Here is a 19,906-nt window from a genome sequence, read left to right on the forward strand (position 1 = left end):
ACACACATGTAATATATATTAAATAAACAGTAAATTATTCTTACCAAATATTCTGTATATTTAGCACATTTTTAAGCCTTAATGTTTAATATTGTTTACTTTTCAGTAGCCTCACTACTATCTTCATTAGAGAGTAAAATTTTGTCTGGTTGAACTATTGGTCTGAAGACTTTCTTTTGTAGCTGTGGAAAAATTGTACCTTCATCTTCCTTTGCTATCTATCTGAGAATAACTGAGTGAGAGGTTCTATGTCTGTGATTGGCTCAGTACCAGCCTTCTTTAATTTTGTTTAAAAAAAGTCAGAAAGGGGCATTACGTTTGGCTAGGATAAAAATGATAAGCTTAGGATACGCAGATAAAATTAAGATTTTTTTGGTGTGTGTGTGTGTGTGTACTGGAGATTAAACCCAGGGGTTCTCTAACACCCAAGCTACATCCCCATCCCCAGCCCTTTTTATTTTTCTATTTAGAGACAGGGTCTCACTAAGTTGCTGAGGCTGGCCTTGGATAATCCTGCCTTGGCCTCCTGAGTTGCTGAGATTCCAGGCATGCACCACTGCACCTGGAAGTGTTCTTATGTAGAGCAATTTAGAGATTTTTGCTGGCATGACTGAAAGCATCTGTTCACATTCATTCATTTACTTGATCTTAATGGTGTTTTTAGAGTTTATAAGCAGGGCTTTAAATTATAAATGTTCCTGTCTGCTCTGATTAATCTTGTTAGGAGGTAAGCAGTAACCTTACAAGATGTTTTTCTGGATGTGTATTACTGTCATCATTCATGTGCAGTTACTTTAGTAATAATGTCATTATATTTGGTTCTAAGTCCTGAATAGTGGTTGAAAAGTATAACATTTAACAAAGAGCTGGTAGACCCACACTGATGTACTGAGTACCCATTTATTGGTACATCACTGAGTTCTATTGGAACTCTGAAAGTGATATAATTAATGTCGATTTTGTAAGCTAGGTAATGGTTTGGTCAGTCACAACACTAATGCTGTTAATGTTTTTAGGATAATGGCAGTGAAAAGCTTTTGTTTTCCAGTTCTACTTGGGGTGATTATTTGTGGATGGATAACTTTCTTTTAATTTACTCAGCAGTGACTAATGGAAAATTGTGTTTCTCAAAGGGAAAGAGTGCATGTGTGTATATGTACATGACATGGGGGAGGGTGAGTGTATGATGGAGAATCAGACCTCTCTTTGGAAGGTGGATGTGAGGGATTGCAAAGCTTTTGGAACTTTTTTCCTGGGCTATAAGTCTTCTTTATAGATTGGTTTAGTGCAGCATTAGGAAAGCAAGAGGGTCCAGCAGTTCAAATAATTGACTATAATGGCCAAGTTGTGGGCTGCAAATCATAAATAGAAAAATCCAGGAAAGGACAAGTGATCCATACAGAGATGAAGACTGTTGGGTGGTTGAAAAGTATAAGAAGACTGATGAGGGTCTAAAGAGGGGCAGAGTTCCAGAAAGAGGTAATTCTGTTAACTCCCAAAGGGGAAAATAGTTCTTCAGTTATTCATTTGTATACAAAACAAGAAAAATGGAGACTTTCTGCTTCCTGCAGTGACTTATCAAAAGAATCATCTGGGACACAGCAGAAATGCCATCTGGTCCTTTCTATCTGCCTTGTGATCTAATGTCAGCTGATTTTTTTTTTTTTTTTTTGCCATTATACATGAAGACTTCTAAAGGAAGAGAAAGCAAAGTTAAAGGTATAAAGTTAGAGGTATAAAGTTGCTTATTTTGGCAGAAATCAGAAAGTGTAACAGGATACTTTGGAAAGTCACTGAAATGTTCTAAAAGACCAATCGATTTTGAATATACCAGCTGTACAAAGACAGGGAGGAGTTACCAAGAAACCAACAGCATCATGTTGTGAGCTCTAGGACACAATGAGTATTGATTGATAAGTCTTAGGCAGAGAAATGTGAGGAGCACTGTGGCAAAAATCAAGATTCTGCAGATAAGGTACTTGCTCTTGAGAAACCTCTAGGAGAGGGTCTAACAAATGTGAAAGAAATCTTCGGGGCTCATACTGCAATATAAACTGACTACTAAAAGGGAATAATGACATGCTACCATTTTGAACAGAAGAAACAGGCCTTTTCAAATTGTTGTGGATATTAAAAGAGTCAGCATTGTTAAACAGAAGTGCCTTAGGACTGGGAAAAGGGGAAGGAATAGGTAGAAAAGCTGATGGATGTTAAGGAGAAAAATAAAATTGCCAAGTGTTTATCGACCCCTGGGGGTACTTGAGACCCTTTCAAGGAGCTTGTGAGGCCAAAACTATTTCCATAATAATATTAAGATCTTATTTACTTTTTTATTGTGGTAAAAAAACATACAATTTATCATCTTAACCTTTTTTTTTTTTTTTTGTATTGAGGATTGAACGCAGTGGCACTTTACCCCTGCACCACATCCTCAGCCTCTTAATTACCACCATGCCCTGCTCATCTTAACCATTTGTAAGTGTGCAGTTCAGCAGAGTTAAGTATGTTTACATTGTGGTGAAACAGTTCCCAGAACTTTTTCATCTTGCAAATCTGGAACTTTACACTATTAAACAACTTCCCTTTTCTCCTTCCTGCCAGCCACTTGTCTCTACCATTTTACTTTCTGTTTCTATTAATTGTACTACTTTGGATACATCATGTAAGTGGAATCGTACAGTATTTATCTTTTCATGACTAGCATATTTCCCTTGGCATAATGTCCTAAAGCTTCATCCATTGGTGTATAAAAGGATTTCCTTCCTTTTTAAAGATGAATAACATTCCTTTGTATGTTCATACCACATTTTATTTATCTGTTCATCTTTTGCTGGACACTTGGGTTGCTTCCACCCCTTGACCATTGCCATTGTATTTGCCTTTTTCTACTGGCATTTGTTCTGAGGATATAAAAGCAATGGTGAGTAAAATCAAGGTAGAGGCACCAAATCATACTAGTAGTTATTGTATTCTTCATTGTCATACAATAATAATGGGAAAAATCCAGTTCCATGTAGTATATTTTGGGATGAGATGAGAGTAGGTATTAAGCAGTTTTGCATACAATAGTTGTCTTGATGAAAATCACTTATGCAATTGGTTATGAGCTAAGCCTAGTTGCTTTTATTATGGAACACAATTTATATTTGAAAGAAGGAATGTCAGAAAAATTAAAGTTCTCAGACTTGGAGGTTTCCTAGACATTTTCTTGAAAATGAAGTAATTGGGCATGGGTGCACGCATGCCTGTAATCCTAGTGACTCAGGGGCTGGAGCAGGAAGATTGCAAGTTTGAGGCCAACCTCAGCAACTTAGTGAAACCCTGTCTCAATATAAAAAATAGAAAGGACTGGGGATATAGCTCAGTGGTAAATTGCCCCTGAATTAAAACCCTAGTACCAAAGAGAGAGGTGGGGAAGGGGAGGGAAAGAACATATATGAAGTAAATCTTTTATCGAAATGAAAACAACTGTCAGAATTTATTGCCAATGATAAAATTTGAATTTCCAAGGAAAAATTAGAATTTTGGAAAACTTATGGCTGCAGTTTTGAATTTGGTAACTTTCCAATAGTTAAAAAAAATGTTTGAGCAAGATTGGTGCTTATATTAATGAATGTAGTTTATGATACTACAGAATGCTATGTGTCAACATTAGGAAGATTTGCATAATTTGATGAACTAATGTTTTCCAGTATATGATGTTACAAATCATGCTTGGGGAAAAGCCACGCAAAGTGCAAGTTAAGGGACTGGGTTTGTGGCTCAGTGGTAGAGCATTTGCCTAGCATGTGTGAGGCAATGGGTTCAATCCTCAGTACCACATAAATAAGTAAATAAAGGTATTATGTCCATTGGCAACTAAATAAATATTTAAAACAAAAACAAAGTGCAAAATAAAACAGTAGATTTTTTTCCCCCCTGGTACTGAGGATTGAACTTAGAGGCACTTTGCCACTGGGATCCATCTCCAGTTCTTTTTATTTTAAATTTTTTTTTTATTTTGAGACAGAATTTCATTGAGTTGCTGAGGCTGGCTTTGAACTTGCAATCTTGAGACACTGTGCCCCAATAAACCAAGAGATTGAAAACCAAATGAAAAGTTCTTGAATAAGGTTTTAGATTCCCACTGCAACTAATCTTTAAGAAACTCTACCTGTTTTGAGTTATAGGATATTAACAAAAGAATATCCCCAGTGATCTCAAAAGTGCTATTAAAATACTCTTCCTTGGTCTGGGGTGTAGCTTAATGGTAGAGTACTTGCCTAAAGGCCCCAGCATTAAACTTTTTTTTTTTTTTTAGTACTCCTCTCTTTTCCAACAACATATGGGAGGCTGGATTTTCTCTCAAATACTTAACCAAAACAATATATTTTAGCAGATTGAATACAGAAGCAAATATGAGAATCTAGCTATTATCTCTTAATCTAGGCTTTAATACATTTGTAAAACTGTGAAATAATACCACTCTTCTAATCTTGCAAATGCTTTTTTAGAAAATGTAGCCTATTTACATAGAAGTGTTAATATGTAGAAGTTTTTGTTTTATCTAAATGAACAAATGTTTTTAAAAAATTATGTTTTATTTTATAATATATCAAATGCAGATAGATGTACACAAAAGCTCTTGGGTGTCCAATGATTTTTAAGAATATAAAGGAGTCCTGATACTCTAAAGTTTGAGAACCAATGTTCTACAGAAAAGTAATTCAATAACAGGAAGAGGTAGGATCTAGAATCTTGGCATAGGGAGACAGAGAGGGTGGTTTTCATAGGAGGAAAGCAAAGACCTGTGAAACATGTGAAGTAAAAAGACCACTGTGATGGGAAATAAGAAGCCACTTTGGGATGGAGGTGCATTATCTTTACTGTTTTTATTTCAATCTAGAATAATCCTGTGGTCAGCACTTGCAGGATTTCTGTAACTTGAGTCTAGACTTCAACCAGCTTTCATGTGACAGCAGTGAGTTGTGAAATGATCATTGGATTCTGAACCCAGGATAAGCCCAGTAATTTGATTAGTTTGGGTAGGTTCTTGGTGAAATGGGAACTTGAGGATTGTAAACTTTCTTATGTGTAACAGATTTGTACCACCTGCTTTATTTCCAGAAACTCCTATTTTAGATCCAGATAAAACTTCTACCTTACCTTGCCTTATGCAGTAATTTATGGCATTATATTAAAGCACAAATGTACATTCTCATTTTTAAAATATGTATTTTGCATTATAGGATAGAATAGGTGCTCAGTATCTATTTTTGATTATAGAACTATCTCTAGATGCTCTTTTTTCCCCCTTAAGTTTGCTTTATTTCAACAGCAAGGAATCTATATGGTCTGAAAAGCAATGTGGACTCACCAATAAACACAGGCTAGATTGATCTGAGGGATGTGATATGTTCTGATTAGGAGTGGATTTACACTGAAGCTAATGATACCTACACTTCAAGCCGGTCACTTGCATGGACCCCTTTTGTGTTTATAATTTTGAATCTTTTTTTTTTTCCCCTTAAAGCTTTGTAAAATATATTTGTTAGGGATCTATATAAGGCTCTTGGGGCATTAGGAGTTAACTCCAAAGACAATGTTAGATGAGCAAGGCATAGATAAGGAAGAGAGTTTAGGTATAATACTTGGAAAAATATTCAGCCTAACACTCAGGGGATGTATTCAGACAATTATTAGCTCAATGCATAGTAACACTTATTCAAAATTATAATCTGTGTACCCACACAGTATGTCATCTTCGTCACTTGAAGCCTTTGAACGAGAGTTAGCTATACTTATACTTTTCAGGCATTCAGGTTCTGAGGGAATTTTAGTATTAATCAAAGCCTCAATGCTCAGAAACATTTTATCAATTCTTCTTTTCTTTCTGGACTTTTCAGCCCTTTTCTCCAGGGAGTCTTCTGCTGTTTGCTCTCCTAATATTTATCCAGTCAGTCACGATAGCAGCAGCTGTGCAGCAAACCACTGCCTAGCTGCTTGGTATGTGTTCTGAAGATAGATACTATTTTTTTTTCTTCTTTTGCAGTGCTGGGGATCAAACACCGTCTCACACTTGCTAAGCATACACTGTACCACTGAGCTACACTCCCAGCCCCTGATAGATCCTTTTAATTCTCCTTATTTTATAGATGGTTATATATTCAAAAGATAAATAGTGGTTATATATTCAAAAGATAAATAGAAAAGAAATGATTAACATAGTTATCTAAAGCGTACAACAAATCACCTCCAAATTTAGTTGTTTTTTTTTTTTTTTTGTTTTTTTTTATTTTAGTTTTCGGCGGACACAACATCTTTGTTTGTATGTGGTGCTGAGGATCGAACCCGGGGCCGCACGCATGCCAGGCGAGCGCGCTACCGCTTGAGCCACATCCCCAGCCCAAAATTTAGTTGCTTTTAACAACAAAACTCAATAGTTTATTCTGACCTACAAATTCTTTAGTGCTTGGTAAAAGATTTGTTAGCCCAGCCAATTGTAGAACTGCCCTAAACATGTGGGGTGGGGAGTAGCATTAGTTATCTAATTTTATTGGCCTCTAGGCAAGTCAACCAGCTGTCGCCCAATATGCAATAGTAAATATGGCCAGTATTGTTTCATTAGGACTTACAGTCCTGTGTGCTTAGCTCATTTAGGCAATTAATGAAGACTCTTGAACAGATGGTGATGCTTGTCATGGACCTGGCTACTCTCTCTTTTTGCCTGGTTTAGGTATTTGGCTCGGGTAGGGGAACTTGAAGCTACAGATACTGAAGATCCAAATCTGAATTATGGACTTGTGGTGGACTGTGGTAGCAGTGGCTCCCGGATTTTTGTTTATTTCTGGCCAAGACATAATGGGAACCCCCATGACTTGCTGGATATCAAACAGATGAGAGACCGCAATAGCCAACCTGTGGTTAAAAAAATCAAGCCAGGTACTAATCAGAATATCTTTTGTTGATCTCTTTTATCTATTGTAGGCATGAAAGAGAAGAGAAGGGGGGGGGGAGAAAATCTCCCCCTTTTATTGTGGGAGTCTGGGTAGTAAGAGAAATATTTTATTCATCGTTGCCCTCCTTTCAAATAAATAAAAACATGGGGTCTTAAGCAGAACCTTATGGGGTATCAGTTTTCTGAAGCTAATGTGATCTGCTTTTTAAAGTGTTTTTTTTTTTGTTTGTTTGTTTGTTTGTTTTTTACTTAAGGAATCTCTGCAATGGCAGACACTCCAGAACATGCCAGTGACTACCTTCGTCCTCTGCTGAGCTTTGCTGCTGCTCATGTGCCTGTGACGAAGCACAAGGAGACCCCCCTTTACATCCTCTGCACAGCAGGCATGAGGCTTCTCCCTGAGAGGTGCGATGCTGGGTCTGGAGAGACACAGAAAAATGGGTGATGAAAGGCCAGTTCCACTCACTGCCCTTTGGTTTCTGGTCTGGAGATGGATGTGGATACAACACGCAGAATTGACAGGTGGCATGAGAAGATTCATTGCTCAGAAATAGAGCACAACCACCCTATACTCAGTTTTGATGAAAGGCTGGTTGTTGATGATCAGCTGTTCACATCTTCATGTCATTTGCTTATTTGGGATCAGTATCTGAGAGGGTCATAGTGATTCTTAATTTGGATTGAGAGTTGGGCGTGGTGGTGACGGTGATAAATTGGAATCATGAAGCACCCCTACTTCTTACATCTTTGGAGTAACCTCATGTTGTTTCCCATGACTGTTGCACCACTTTGCATTCCCACTAACAGTATACGAGGGTTCCAGTCTCTCTATGTCCTCACCAATACTTGTTGTCTTGTTTTTTGATAATAGCCATCCTGACAGGTGTGAAGTGATTGTCATATTGTGGTATTAATTGTGTTTCCCTGCTGAGTAGTGACTTGGAACATTTTTTCTTATGCCAGTTATTCATTCATTTGTCTTTGTAGAAATGTCTGATAAGGCCCTTAGCTCATTTTAAAATCAGGTTATTAGTTGGTTTTGTTTTGTTTGCTATTGAGTTTTAAGAGAACTTTAATAAAGATTAACCCCTTACCAGACATGTAGTTTGCAAGTATTTTTCCATTCTGTTTATTGTTTACTTTGTTGTGCAAAAGCTTTTTAATTTGACATAGTCTTGCTTATTTATTTTGGCTTTGTTGCCTGTGCTTTTGGTGTCATACTAATGCCATCATTGCCAGCTTTAACTTTAGGACCCAGGCTCCAGGAATATTTGTAGTCTTATGGACGGCAGGCTTTTATCATTAGCTTAAATATTTTCTGTTTGTAAATAGCGATTCCCTTTTCCACAAATTTCAATTTTATACTTGGCCTTTCTTTTCTAAAAACAACAACAACAAAACCTCAGCATACATGTAAGGCTCATGCTGCTTATGTTGGACCTGCCAGGTTACATAACATGTGTCAACACTCCTTTGGGTGGACTTATTTCCTTTTGTTTAGACTCATAATAAGAGGTTTGCTGTCTGATTTACTGTTGAGAAGCAGATTATTTATATAACTGTTTGTCAACATGAGAGGTCTTTTGGCTCCTTGTAGATTTCACCATATATCTTGGTCTTTTAAAAGATTTATCTTATTTTATTTAATTTTAAATAAAAATAAACTTTAAATATTGTAGCTACAACCTTACATCACTAAAGGAAATCTTTAAAGTAAACCAAACCAAACAAAAACTTTACAATCCTACTGTCAAAACTATTTTATTTTGTCCCAATTTCTTTGTACATCTATATGTAATTCCTATGAAGCTGTAATTATCCTGTGCATGCAATTTAGAATGTTTGTTTTTGAAACAGGTAATATTAAAATTGTTTAAAAATTTAGAAACTGTGAAAAGAGTCTAGATGACACAAAATGGTAATGCCACATCACAGAATCTGAGAATGACCAGAGGTCTTACAACCAAAGAAGTAGGAGGAAGGCCAGAGAAAAGGCTGACTCAGAGATCAAAAAGGCAGAGCCAGCAGGGCTAGGTAGCGGAAAGTAGTGGGTGGTTTGGCCACCTTTTGTAAGTCTGGAGCAAAGGAGACAATTGCCTCTTCTCCTGGCACCAGCATTGCCTTGGTCAAAGAAGTTTCCATTGAGACAAAACCCACAGTGTAGCTTAACTTTACTGTCTGTCTGTGATGTTAGCTATCAGTGTGAAAATTCCGAATTTTAATATTTATTTTCTTTTAAGAACTTTTAAAAAAATTGTCTTTTTGTTTGTTTGTTGTTGTTTTCTGATCACTTCTCTCAATAATGCATACATCTGTCTTGGGATTAATGAGATCATTGCTGCCTGTAAGGTCAAGCTAGTTGTTGACACAAGTATGGATATCACTGCAAGAACCTGTTTTGTATGATTAATGTTTTGCTATTTTATTAGCATTTGTGGGTAATATTCAATGTGGAGTTGAATCACGAGGACTATTTTAAATTTATTAGCACTTGGTTTTATTTCTTTGCTAAGAACCTAATAGAATTTTTTCTACTTCCCTTTTATTTTCTAGTAGAAATACCCATAATAAAATTACAAAGGTAATACAGGGTTTAATAAAAACATTATAGGAAATTTCAAATGCATATAAGAGTAGAGAGAACAGTACAATAAGTCCATTTTACCTACCACCCAACTTCAACAGTTACCAACATTTTGCTATTAAGTTTTTTAAATAGCAAAAACAATATTGAATTTTAGAAAATGAGAGTTCCATTTCTATACAATATAGGAAGAGTGTTTTTTGCTTTTAATATAAATGGGATCACATAATATGTACTATTTTGTACCCTAGTAGAATTCAACAAAATATATTGAACTTCCTTTCATGTGAATATGTATAGATATATATTGATCTCATTTCTTCTAACATTGGTATAGTATTACATTGTAAGGACGTGCCATAAGTTATTTAACCAATACCTATGTTATTATGCTATTTCCAGTTAGTCATTGCTACAAACAAATAATGCTGCTATATTCTTATCTTTATTTCTTGGGATGAATTTCTAAAAGTATAACAGCTGGATCAAAGGTTAAGCACATGTAAAATTTTGGAATAGTCTTAGATTGCTCTTTAGAAAGGTGGTGTTGGTAATTTACATTCCAAACAGCAGTGTGGGTTGGTGCCCATTCTTCATATCAGTACCAAACCCAGCAAGTCCTCCCTTTTGGTTAGTTTAGAAGCATATTTAGTAGGGAGGGACAAATAATTCCTCTTGTTTCGCATGTGAATTTCTTATAAGAATTTAACATATTTTGGGTAATAATGAGTGTAATGCAGTCCATTATTGTCATGTATGTAAAAAATTAATTAATTAATTTTAAAAAAAGAATTTAACATATTTTAACAGTGAACTTTTAAAAGAAATTATAAATGAATTATATTAGATGATTATTAACTCAAGTATAATTCTGCACACTTCATTGTTCACAGCATCCTTCACTATCTAGAATATTTTTGTAATGAATAATTTTGAAAACCCAAGATATTGGTCTCATTTTTTTCACTAGCAGTTTCCCTATATTCACATTATTATTATCTGCTTTGTTTCTTTGCTTTTCTTTGCCTTATAATAATGATAACATTTTTAAGAGAGGAAAAACAACCTTATAGATACTGTTTCAAATGTCATCCTCCAATTGGAAATGTTATGAACTTTGTATTTTGAACCTGATCTATGTTTTCTAGTGATAAGATTTTTATAAAGAAAAAAAAATCAATGAAATACGGAAAAGGAGATTAAAAAGTTAATATATAAAAACCTATGGAACTAACAGTACTTCTTAGGTGGTAGTGTGAGCCTTATTTCTGTATTGTGTCAGATCTGAGGCTGGTCCTTAATATATTTCATAATAGTTAGGAATAATGTAATTACATCTATTTTTTAAAATTTTATTTTTTATTCAAATTTGTTATATATGACAGCAGAATGCATTAAAATTCATATTACACATATAGAGCACACTTTTTTGTATTTCTGGTTGTACACAAAGTATATTCATACTATTCGTGTCTTCATACAGATACTTAGGGAAATAATGTCCATCTCATTTCACCATCTTTTTTACAACACTTGCTCCATCTCTTCCCCTTTCCTCCCCTTTGCCCTATTTAGAGTTTGTCTAATCTTCACATGCTCCCCCTTCCAACCTCACTATGAATCAGCCTCCTTATATCAGACAAAACATTCAGCATTTAGTTTTTTGGGATTGGCTAACTTCAGTTAGCATTGTATTCCTCCAACTCCATCCATTTACCTGCAAATGTCAGGATTTTATTCTCTTTTATTGCTGAGTAATATTCCATTGTGTATAAATACCACATTTTCTTTCTTCATGCATCTACTGGCAGGCATCTAAGTTGGTTCCACATGAAACTGCCACAGTTTCCTATAGCTTATTCATACTCACCCTCTCCAGGGCAGAGATCCACAGTCTCATCGTTTAGCACCATTTAATGTTATATGTAATGTTAAATAAGGAGAAGGTATTACTATTTCTATATTGCCTTTATTGTGAGGGCTAACTTAGGATGCAGTTTAAACTTTTGAAATCAAGAAGGTACCAAAAAGAAGCAGGGCTATGGATGAGATGGGTGAACAGCGACATCATACAAGACTAAGTAGAAGGACAAGTTGAGGCAATGTGTGAGAAGAGAGATTTTATTGTTTTGCTTTTTTCTTTAAGAGATGAAATCTTCTCATGTTGCCCAGGCTTGACCCCAAACTCCTGGGCTCAGAAATCTTAAAGTGATCCTCCTACCTCAGCCTCATGAGAAGAGAATTAATGATTAACTTTTGGATTTTTGTTCTTTTTTGCAGGAAGCAGTTGGCTATCTTGGCTGACCTAGTGAAAGATTTACCACTGGAGTTTGACTTCCTCTTTTCGCAGTCTCAGGCGGAAGTGATCTCTGGAAAACAGGAAGGTACGGTCCTGAAGGAGTACAGCTGCATCACTTCTCAGCCACTCATAGCCGAGGCTCTCCTGATGGTGTTTAGGACTGCTTTATATATCTGATTTTTATCTTCCTGTCAAGAATTTTCTTATTGTGCTATACAGTTTATTTTATATTCTGCATCAGTATCTGTTTTAGACCGCTGTTTCTCAAAATCATCGCTTTATATCTGGTTTTAATTTAGTACTAAGCACTGTGTTTAGACTTTATTAGTATTTAATGATAATTCCAAATGAATCTTTGGTTAACTAACTGTACTTGTGAAAACATATATAGTTCTGGGAGTTGTATTGAGTTTTCCAAATTCAGATGGAAAGCAAATTGTTAGACTAAAGTAAAGGAGGATTTTAATTTCAGAGAAAGATCAGGATGAATTACTTTTGTTTTGTTATAGACTTTCCCTTATTTGAAGTTACTGTGCAATTTTTATACTACCCTATATACTTATGTTATTTGGTTTGTACTTTGGGGCAAAATTGTTCAGATATGGGCAGTATGATGAATTGTCTTCATTTCTTAACAAGGAGGAGGGAAAAGATTTTCCTTTTTAAATTTCAGAGTTGGCATTTTACAATCCTAAAATTTACATTTTCTTCTTAATATTCGATTATTTTCTGAGACATTCTGTCTTTCTCTTCATTGTAAGACTACTCATATTTCTTGTTTATCTAGCTGCCTTAATGCTTTTGGCTGATAATTCCAGTGCACATGTCATGTCAGGGTTGGCATCTTTGAACTTTTCTTTCCCTTATGAGTTGAGACTTTCTTGGATTTTTTTTTTAATTTTTTTTTTTTAGTTGTAGATGGACACAATATCTTTATTTTATTTACTTATTTGTATGTGGTACTTAGGATCGAACCTAGCGCCTCACGCATGTGAGGAAAGCGCTCGACCATGGAACTACAACCCCAGCCCTCTTGGGTCTTTTTATGCCAACTTATTTTTTATTGTATTTTGGGCATTTTGAATATTATGAGACTCTGAGTCCTGTTTAAATCCTAATGAAAACATTTTTTTTTTTTTTTTAATTTTAGTAGGCAGTCAACTTGGTAAGTTCAAGCTCAAATTCTTTTTTACCTTCTATGGGCTGTGACCCAATTAGTTCAATATTCAGAGCTTTGACACTGCTATTTGGATTTGTCCCATGTGTGTCAGCCAGCAGCAGTCTAGCACAGTGGCCTATCCTGTGGTTCAGTTCTGAAAGCCTTTGGTGTATTGTTTGGGGTCAGATTCATGCACATGTACCTTGTAGGGGAGCCCAGGATTTCATACACAACTTTACTTGCTAGTCTCACGATGTCCCTGACACTTTATGCTTCCTTGGAGCTCATTTTCATGATCCTCTGTCAGAAAATCAGGCTTTTAATTTGTCCACTCTGTGAAGCACTTCCTGTGATTGCATGTGCTTCCAGGGCAAAGTGATGGGAGGACACAGAGAGAAAAATAAGCAATATGAATTTGAATTTGTTTCATATGTGTGCACCTCTATTGTTGCAGGATTGCCTGAGTTAGGAGGAAACACAGTAAAAGAAAAAAAAAAGAAACAGATTTTCCCAACTCTCTCTGAACCTATGGAATCCCCTTTTCTGCTTTTTAAAGTTCTTTTTGTCCACACCTGGTACATACTTTCATGTTTCAAGCTGCTTTTGAATCCAGGTCAAGCAATATCTAAGGAGAAAAAAAATGGGAGACCCACTACTGGTTTGGGGTACTTTAAATTCTGGTCTCTTTCTCATTGTACCCACTATCTTTTACCTTCAGAGTTCTCAAAAAGCTGCTCCATCGTCCATCCAGAGTGTATATTTGCATCCAGTGGAGAGATAGGATGAAGTGTGCTTACTCCATCTTGCCCAGATTCAGAACTCCAGGATTTACATTTGCAACACTTATTTTTATAGTTAATTCTTATTAATTATAGGAATTTGGAAGATACAGATACTTTAAAAAGGGGGGAAATCACAAAGCAAAAGGTTTAAGATTCATGCACTGAGAATATGGAATAAAATACTGTGATTACTTTTTTTCCTAAGAAAATGGGGAAAGAGCTGCCCTAAGGAGAGGTGTATACATGATGTAGCAGTAGAGAATTAAGTTTTTGTATTTTTTACGTAGGGGTTTATGCATGGATTGGAATCAACTTTGTTTTGGGAAGATTTGACCATGAGGATGGTGAGTAAAATTCTCTTCTTAGCATAATTCATTAAGGGCTGAAGGTTTTAAGTCATAATCTGTCAGTTGTTTGTAAGTACTAATTTTCAGTTGTGTTTCTTTTTTAAAACTTAAGGTGCTTTATTTTCCAGTCCTAATTTTCCTTCTTTTATTTCTTTTTAATGTAAAATGTTTAAAAAAATTTTTTAGTTGTAGATGGATACAATACCTTTATTTTATTTGTTTATTTTTATGTGATGCTGAGGATCAAACCCAGTGCTTCATACATTCGAAGCAAGTGCTCTACCACCGAACCACAACCACAGCCCCTGTAAAATGTTTTTAATATAAAAAGTTTTAAATATTCATAAAAAGGAGAGTGAATGATAAAATGAACTTCCATGGACCCATTACCTAGACAGTAGTTACTAAAATTTTATTGTTTGTTGTTTCCATTCTTCCTCCACATAACACATTTTCTCCCTCATTTTTTAAAAAATATTTTTCTTGGGCTGGGGATGTGGCTTAAGTGGTAGAGCACTCGCCTGGCATGCGTGCGGCCTGGGTTTGATCCTCAGCACCACATACAAAGATGTTGTGTCTGCCGAAAACTAAAAAATAAATATTAAAATTCTCTCTCTCAAAAAAAAAAATAATCTAAAAAAAAAAAAGTTTTTTAAAAAAAGAAGGCTTTTCACCATTGTTAAAAAAATATTTTTTTTTCTTTAGTTGTAGATGGCTACAATTACTTTATTTTATTTATTTATTTTTATGTGGTGCTGAAGATCGAACCCAGTGCCTCACACATGCTAGGCGAGCGCTCTACCACTGAGATACAACCCCAGCCCCCTCATTGTGTTTTTAAAAGCAAACCCTAGCCATATCATTTTGTCTTCACATGTCAGTATGTCTAACAGAAAAAGTTTCAAAACAAAACAAAAACACATATCCACTATGCCATTTTAAAACATAACAGAAGTAACAATTCCTGATAGGGTGCAGTATCCATCTAATACCCAGGTAGATTTTACTGATTTTCTCAAGAATGTTTATTTGTAATTTGACCTCTTAAATCAGAATCCGATCAAGGGTCAAATATTGCATTTGATTAATATGCTTCTGTAGTCTCTTTTAATCTGTAACAATTAACCTTACCATCCACTCCTCCACCTTTTTGCAAACCATTCATTAAAAACAAAACAAAACAAAACAAAATTGGGTCATTTGATGGAATTAATTTCCACGTCTGGATTGGTTAACTGCATCTTTGTGAAATGTTTCTCACCCCTGCCATGTCTATCCTGTCTATTGGTGGTTAGTTACAGAAGCTTGATTAGACTAAGAATAAATCAGAGAAAAAAAAAATCAATAATGGTGCTGCGCTTCCTACAACATCACATCAGGAATTTCATCATGTCTGGTTCTTCCACCATTTGTCTCATTCAGACTGATGAGATTGTCAGCCTGATCTGTTATAGAAATTCATCATCTGCCTTTCACCTAATGATTGTTGTAGCCAATTGTATCCATTGCTTATTTATCTGATGCATTAGAGCCCATCACCTCAGATCTGGAAGTGTGGTGGGTCAGTGATGGAAGTCCATGTGAGGCCCTGGGTTCAGTCCCCAGCACCACCAAAATAAATACATGAAGAAAGAGAGCCTGTCATGTCATTGTTCTCTTTAAAAGCATCTTTAGGTTGGCTTCTGTACGGGGTGTGTGGTGTGTGTGTGTGTGTGTGTGTGTGTGTGTGTGTGTGTTAGTTACTAGGGATTAAACCCAGGGTCAATCTACCATGGAGTTCCATCCCCAACCCTTTATAATTTTTTTTTTTTTTTTTTAAATTTTGAGAGTCTTGCTAAATTGCCGAGGCTGACCTTGGACTTGTGATCCTCCTGTTTCAACTTCCATTGTCACTGATTACAGTTACAGTTGTGCACTGCTGCACCCAGGTTCCCGTATTTTTTTTTTTTTTTTTTTTTTTTTTGGTGTCAGGGATTGAACCTAGGACCCTGCCTATGCCAGCACTTGCCTGTACCCCTGAGCTAGATCCCCAACCTCCTGTATCCTTTTAACATGATCCCAACACTCTACTATTTCCCTTACTAACAAGCCTTCCATGCTTGTTTTGTAAACTTTCTACCCTAGATCTGGCATTGGCAATTTTTTGAGGAAATCTGGTTTCTTTTAGATAGAAAATAATATTTGAAGATTTTGGTTTAGATACCAGAAGTGCTTATTGCTCTTGGTTAATCATTACTTATAAACTTTTCAGTGAATAGAGGTAGGAAATACCTATTTTTTAAGAAAGAGAAAAATAAATCATGAATTCATAGTGATATTTCCAACTCATATTTAAAATTATAAGGTTATTTCATTTGATTTTATACTTAAAATAAATATTTAATGTATTTAATTTCTTTGTATTCTTTTTTCTCATATGCTAAATTTTTGTCCCTGAAAATAGTAACATATTGCTTTATTCTATAATATGGATTTAATAGTTTTCAAATAATAATACCAATAATATTATTATCAGTAGGACTACTAGAATGCAGTTAAAGATGTTTATGTCTTGTTTTTAGGGTATAATCCACTATGTTAAAAATAGTCCAAATATGTTTAAGTCACTTGAAATATCTCTTCTCTTGTAATATGTAGTTGATAGATTAATTTATTTTAGTTTGCTTTAAAATTTTTAAGTGAATGCTATGTTGAGGGGTTCTCTTCCTTTTCAACTTAAGTTTGGGTTTTTGTAACTGTTCTCTTATTATTTCAGAATTAGATGCTGATGCTTCCCAGGAATCAGCAGTAGGACGCAGAAGGACTGTAGGGATACTAGATATGGGAGGAGCCTCTCTTCAAATTGCTTATGAAGTTCCTACCTCAACCTCTGTCCTTCCTCCAAAACAGGTATTTTGCATTTAATGGAAATTCAATTAGAAATGCCAATATTTGAAAATGAAGAACACTGTCTTTGGACTTAAGCCAACTTGCCTGGGTCCAAATACTTGTTCAGATACTTGCTAGCTCGGTTATCTTGAGTAAGTTACCTCCCTGAGCCTCAGTGTCCTCATGTATAAGAAGGCGTGAAAATAGTATCTCCCTCATAAAGTTGTAAGAATGTGTGAAGCACTTAGCAAACTGCCCAGCTTATGATAAGTGTTTGATACATTTTAGCAGTTACCATTAAGCATCTTCCAAGGCTGCCTGAGGAGTAAATACAATGCATGTAAATCCTAGAGACAATATTTGATACGTGTCTGTTGTTCAGTAAATGCTGTCTCCTTTCTTCTTATTAATGATTCTATTCCTTTCCTTTTTTATTCCTTACCCAATTTAGAATGCAGAGAATGTATTTTGGGGAGATGTTTCATCATAGAAAAGAGAACACAGTTTCTCTTTTTGAGCATCTATTATGTGTAAGAAATAGGATATCTTTGTTATACTTCCCTCTAAAACTTTGAATTTGTCATTGGAGACAACCAATGATCTCAGCCAAACCAGGACTTCTCATCCATGACACTATTAACATTTAGGGCTGATAATTCTTTGTTGTGGGTGGCTGTGTATCCTAGAATGTTTACAGCATTCATGGCCTCTACCAAATGCCAGTAACAACCCTTGCTCCTTCAGTTGTGACAGTCAGAAGTGTCTCCTAACATTGCCACATGTCTACTTGAGAGGGTGAAGTGGAAATTACCCCTGGTTGAGACCCGCTGGTTTAAACAGAGCTGTGGCCATATGGGGACTGGCGGGGTCAGCCACATTTTCAAGGCTTGAATGGAGCCATGTTGGCCATATGAAAGGTGAGGGATGGGTATAGCATGATAGTAGGCTTTTGCATAATGGAGGTTGAGGGAAAGCCATCTGCATGGATAGAACAGTATGTACAAAGGCAGACAAGGCAGCAAAGAACCAGAATGTCCAGGTATTGGTGACTAGCCTGCTGCAGCATGGGATTTCAGGTGTGATAATGGGAAGATAAGATGGATTATACCATGAGGAGTCTTGGGTGTCATCCTAGGGACTTGGTTTTTATTTCTGTAGATAGTGGGGAACTAGCAAAACTTTTGAATAGAGCAGTCATATAGGCCTGTTTCATCATGAAACAAATTCTGGGGGTTCATCTGAGCTCTGAGTTTTGCAACCATGTTGACTGATCTGATCTGATTTTTAGGAAAATAATTTTGGTGTGAGTAGGAGAAAGAAATGTAGGTCAGGGACCCTTAAGTGCGAAGTGGTAAGTGGTTGAACTAAGCAGTATAAGTAGAAATGGAAGGGAGGAGACGGATTTCAAGGAGTGAAAAACTAGTGTAATTGGGTGACGGGTTGTGGTGGTGTGTGACTAAAGGAGGCCAGCGATGCTGAGAGTCCTAGATAAATAACTATAAGGCTGAGGAACTCCACTACTGAGAGAAGGCACATGTGGAAAGGGCAGGGTCGATGCTGAACCAACAGTAAAATCAGGAGAGGTGTGGGTGAGAGCATCTGTCTGGTCTTCTAGCTATTTGGTACTAAGACCAATGAGTTTATTTCTGGGTGTGTTGAGTGTGAGATATACAAGAAACATGCATGTCAGAATTTCCATAGGACTATTGGAAATGTGAGTCCACAGAGATATTCTTTGCTAGGGTTGGAGATTGGGGAACTAACTTGGTTAAGAAACTGTTTAGTCTGTATTTGTTAGTATGTATTCTATAGGTAAAATGAATACATTGTTCTGATTTAAGGAACAGGTAACAAGTGGCACTGAAACAAAGTCTTAAACAAATGGCTTTTCTTGTGCATGTTTAGAAAGTAATACTAGTACATAAAGTATAGCAAGCAATGAATTAGATGTATGCATAGAAATATAATGGCTCTTAAAGATGGATCGTAGTGCTTAAAAAGGAAGGAAAAAGCACAAGAGATTTTGGGGGACATTTCAGATCCAAACTATAACAGTTCAATTCACAAAGTTACTCACATTCACAAAGTTGTTCAATCATCATTTTGGATTCCACAAAGAAACCCCATATTCCTTAGCACTCATTTTCCATTCTCCCTATTCCCTATCTCCAACAACCACTAGTCTACTTCCTGTGTCCTGTGGATCTGCCTATTCTGGGTCTTTCATATAAATAATATCACACACTATGGCCGTTTGGGTCTGCTTCTTACTTAGCAGAATGTTTCCAAGGTTCATCTATGTTGTGCATGTGTCAGTGCTTCATTGCTTTATGTGGCTGAATAACATTCTGTTGTACACTCATGCCGTGGTTTGTTTATCCATTCATCAGCTGGTGGACATTGAGTTGCTTCCACTTTTTGGTTATTATCAGTAATACTGCTGTGAACATTTATGTACACATTTTTATGAAGACATACTTTTCAGATCACTTCAGTATATATTTAGGAGCAGAATTGCTGGGTGTAGTAGCATTTTCACAATAAAATACAATCAGAATCAGTAATCTCCATTTTTCAATAATACACAAACAAAAATTACACATTAAGCACATTTGAATGGTTGCCTATTACAGGGAGTAGGAATAGGAATGGATATGAGCATAAATGGGACCAAATAAAGCAGAAGAGAGGCTTTGCCATGATAATGTGCCATCTGCTGAGGTATGTGATTAAGTTAACCTCTGCACTTGAGGTTGAGAGGGGGGAGTGGAGAGGGAGAGGAAGAAGAGTACTCTTTTTCTTTGGAGGTAAAATAAGATTGAAATTTTCCAGTGCCCAAACTTGTCACAAAGAATATTAGTTCTTCTTGAATAGTTTAGAAAAGACCATAGAATAAATCTCATGATGATTCTCTAAATTCCTTTTTTATT

General features: G+C 35.9%; 1 protein-coding gene across 1 annotated transcript in view; it reads left to right on the plus strand.

Annotated features, from left to right (window-relative positions):
- The window catches only part of Entpd7 (ectonucleoside triphosphate diphosphohydrolase 7), a 38,392-nt gene that overhangs the window by 8,841 nt on the left and 9,645 nt on the right, over nucleotides 1-19,906 (plus strand). The window contains exons 4-8 of the mRNA XM_046450342.2: nucleotides 6,716-6,921; nucleotides 7,192-7,342; nucleotides 11,802-11,905; nucleotides 14,049-14,105; nucleotides 16,864-16,997. Coding sequence (XP_046306298.1) covers nucleotides 6,716-6,921; nucleotides 7,192-7,342; nucleotides 11,802-11,905; nucleotides 14,049-14,105; nucleotides 16,864-16,997 — 652 coding nt within the window. The remainder of the gene's footprint in view (nucleotides 1-6,715; nucleotides 6,922-7,191; nucleotides 7,343-11,801; nucleotides 11,906-14,048; nucleotides 14,106-16,863; nucleotides 16,998-19,906) is intronic.

The sequence above is a fragment of the Marmota monax genome, unplaced genomic scaffold, assembly GCF_021218885.2.
Source record: "Marmota monax isolate L192 unplaced genomic scaffold, Marmota_monax_Labrador192_F-V1.1 WCK01_AAM20220418_F8-fsc00004, whole genome shotgun sequence".
Classification (NCBI taxonomy): Eukaryota; Metazoa; Chordata; class Mammalia; order Rodentia; family Sciuridae; genus Marmota; species Marmota monax.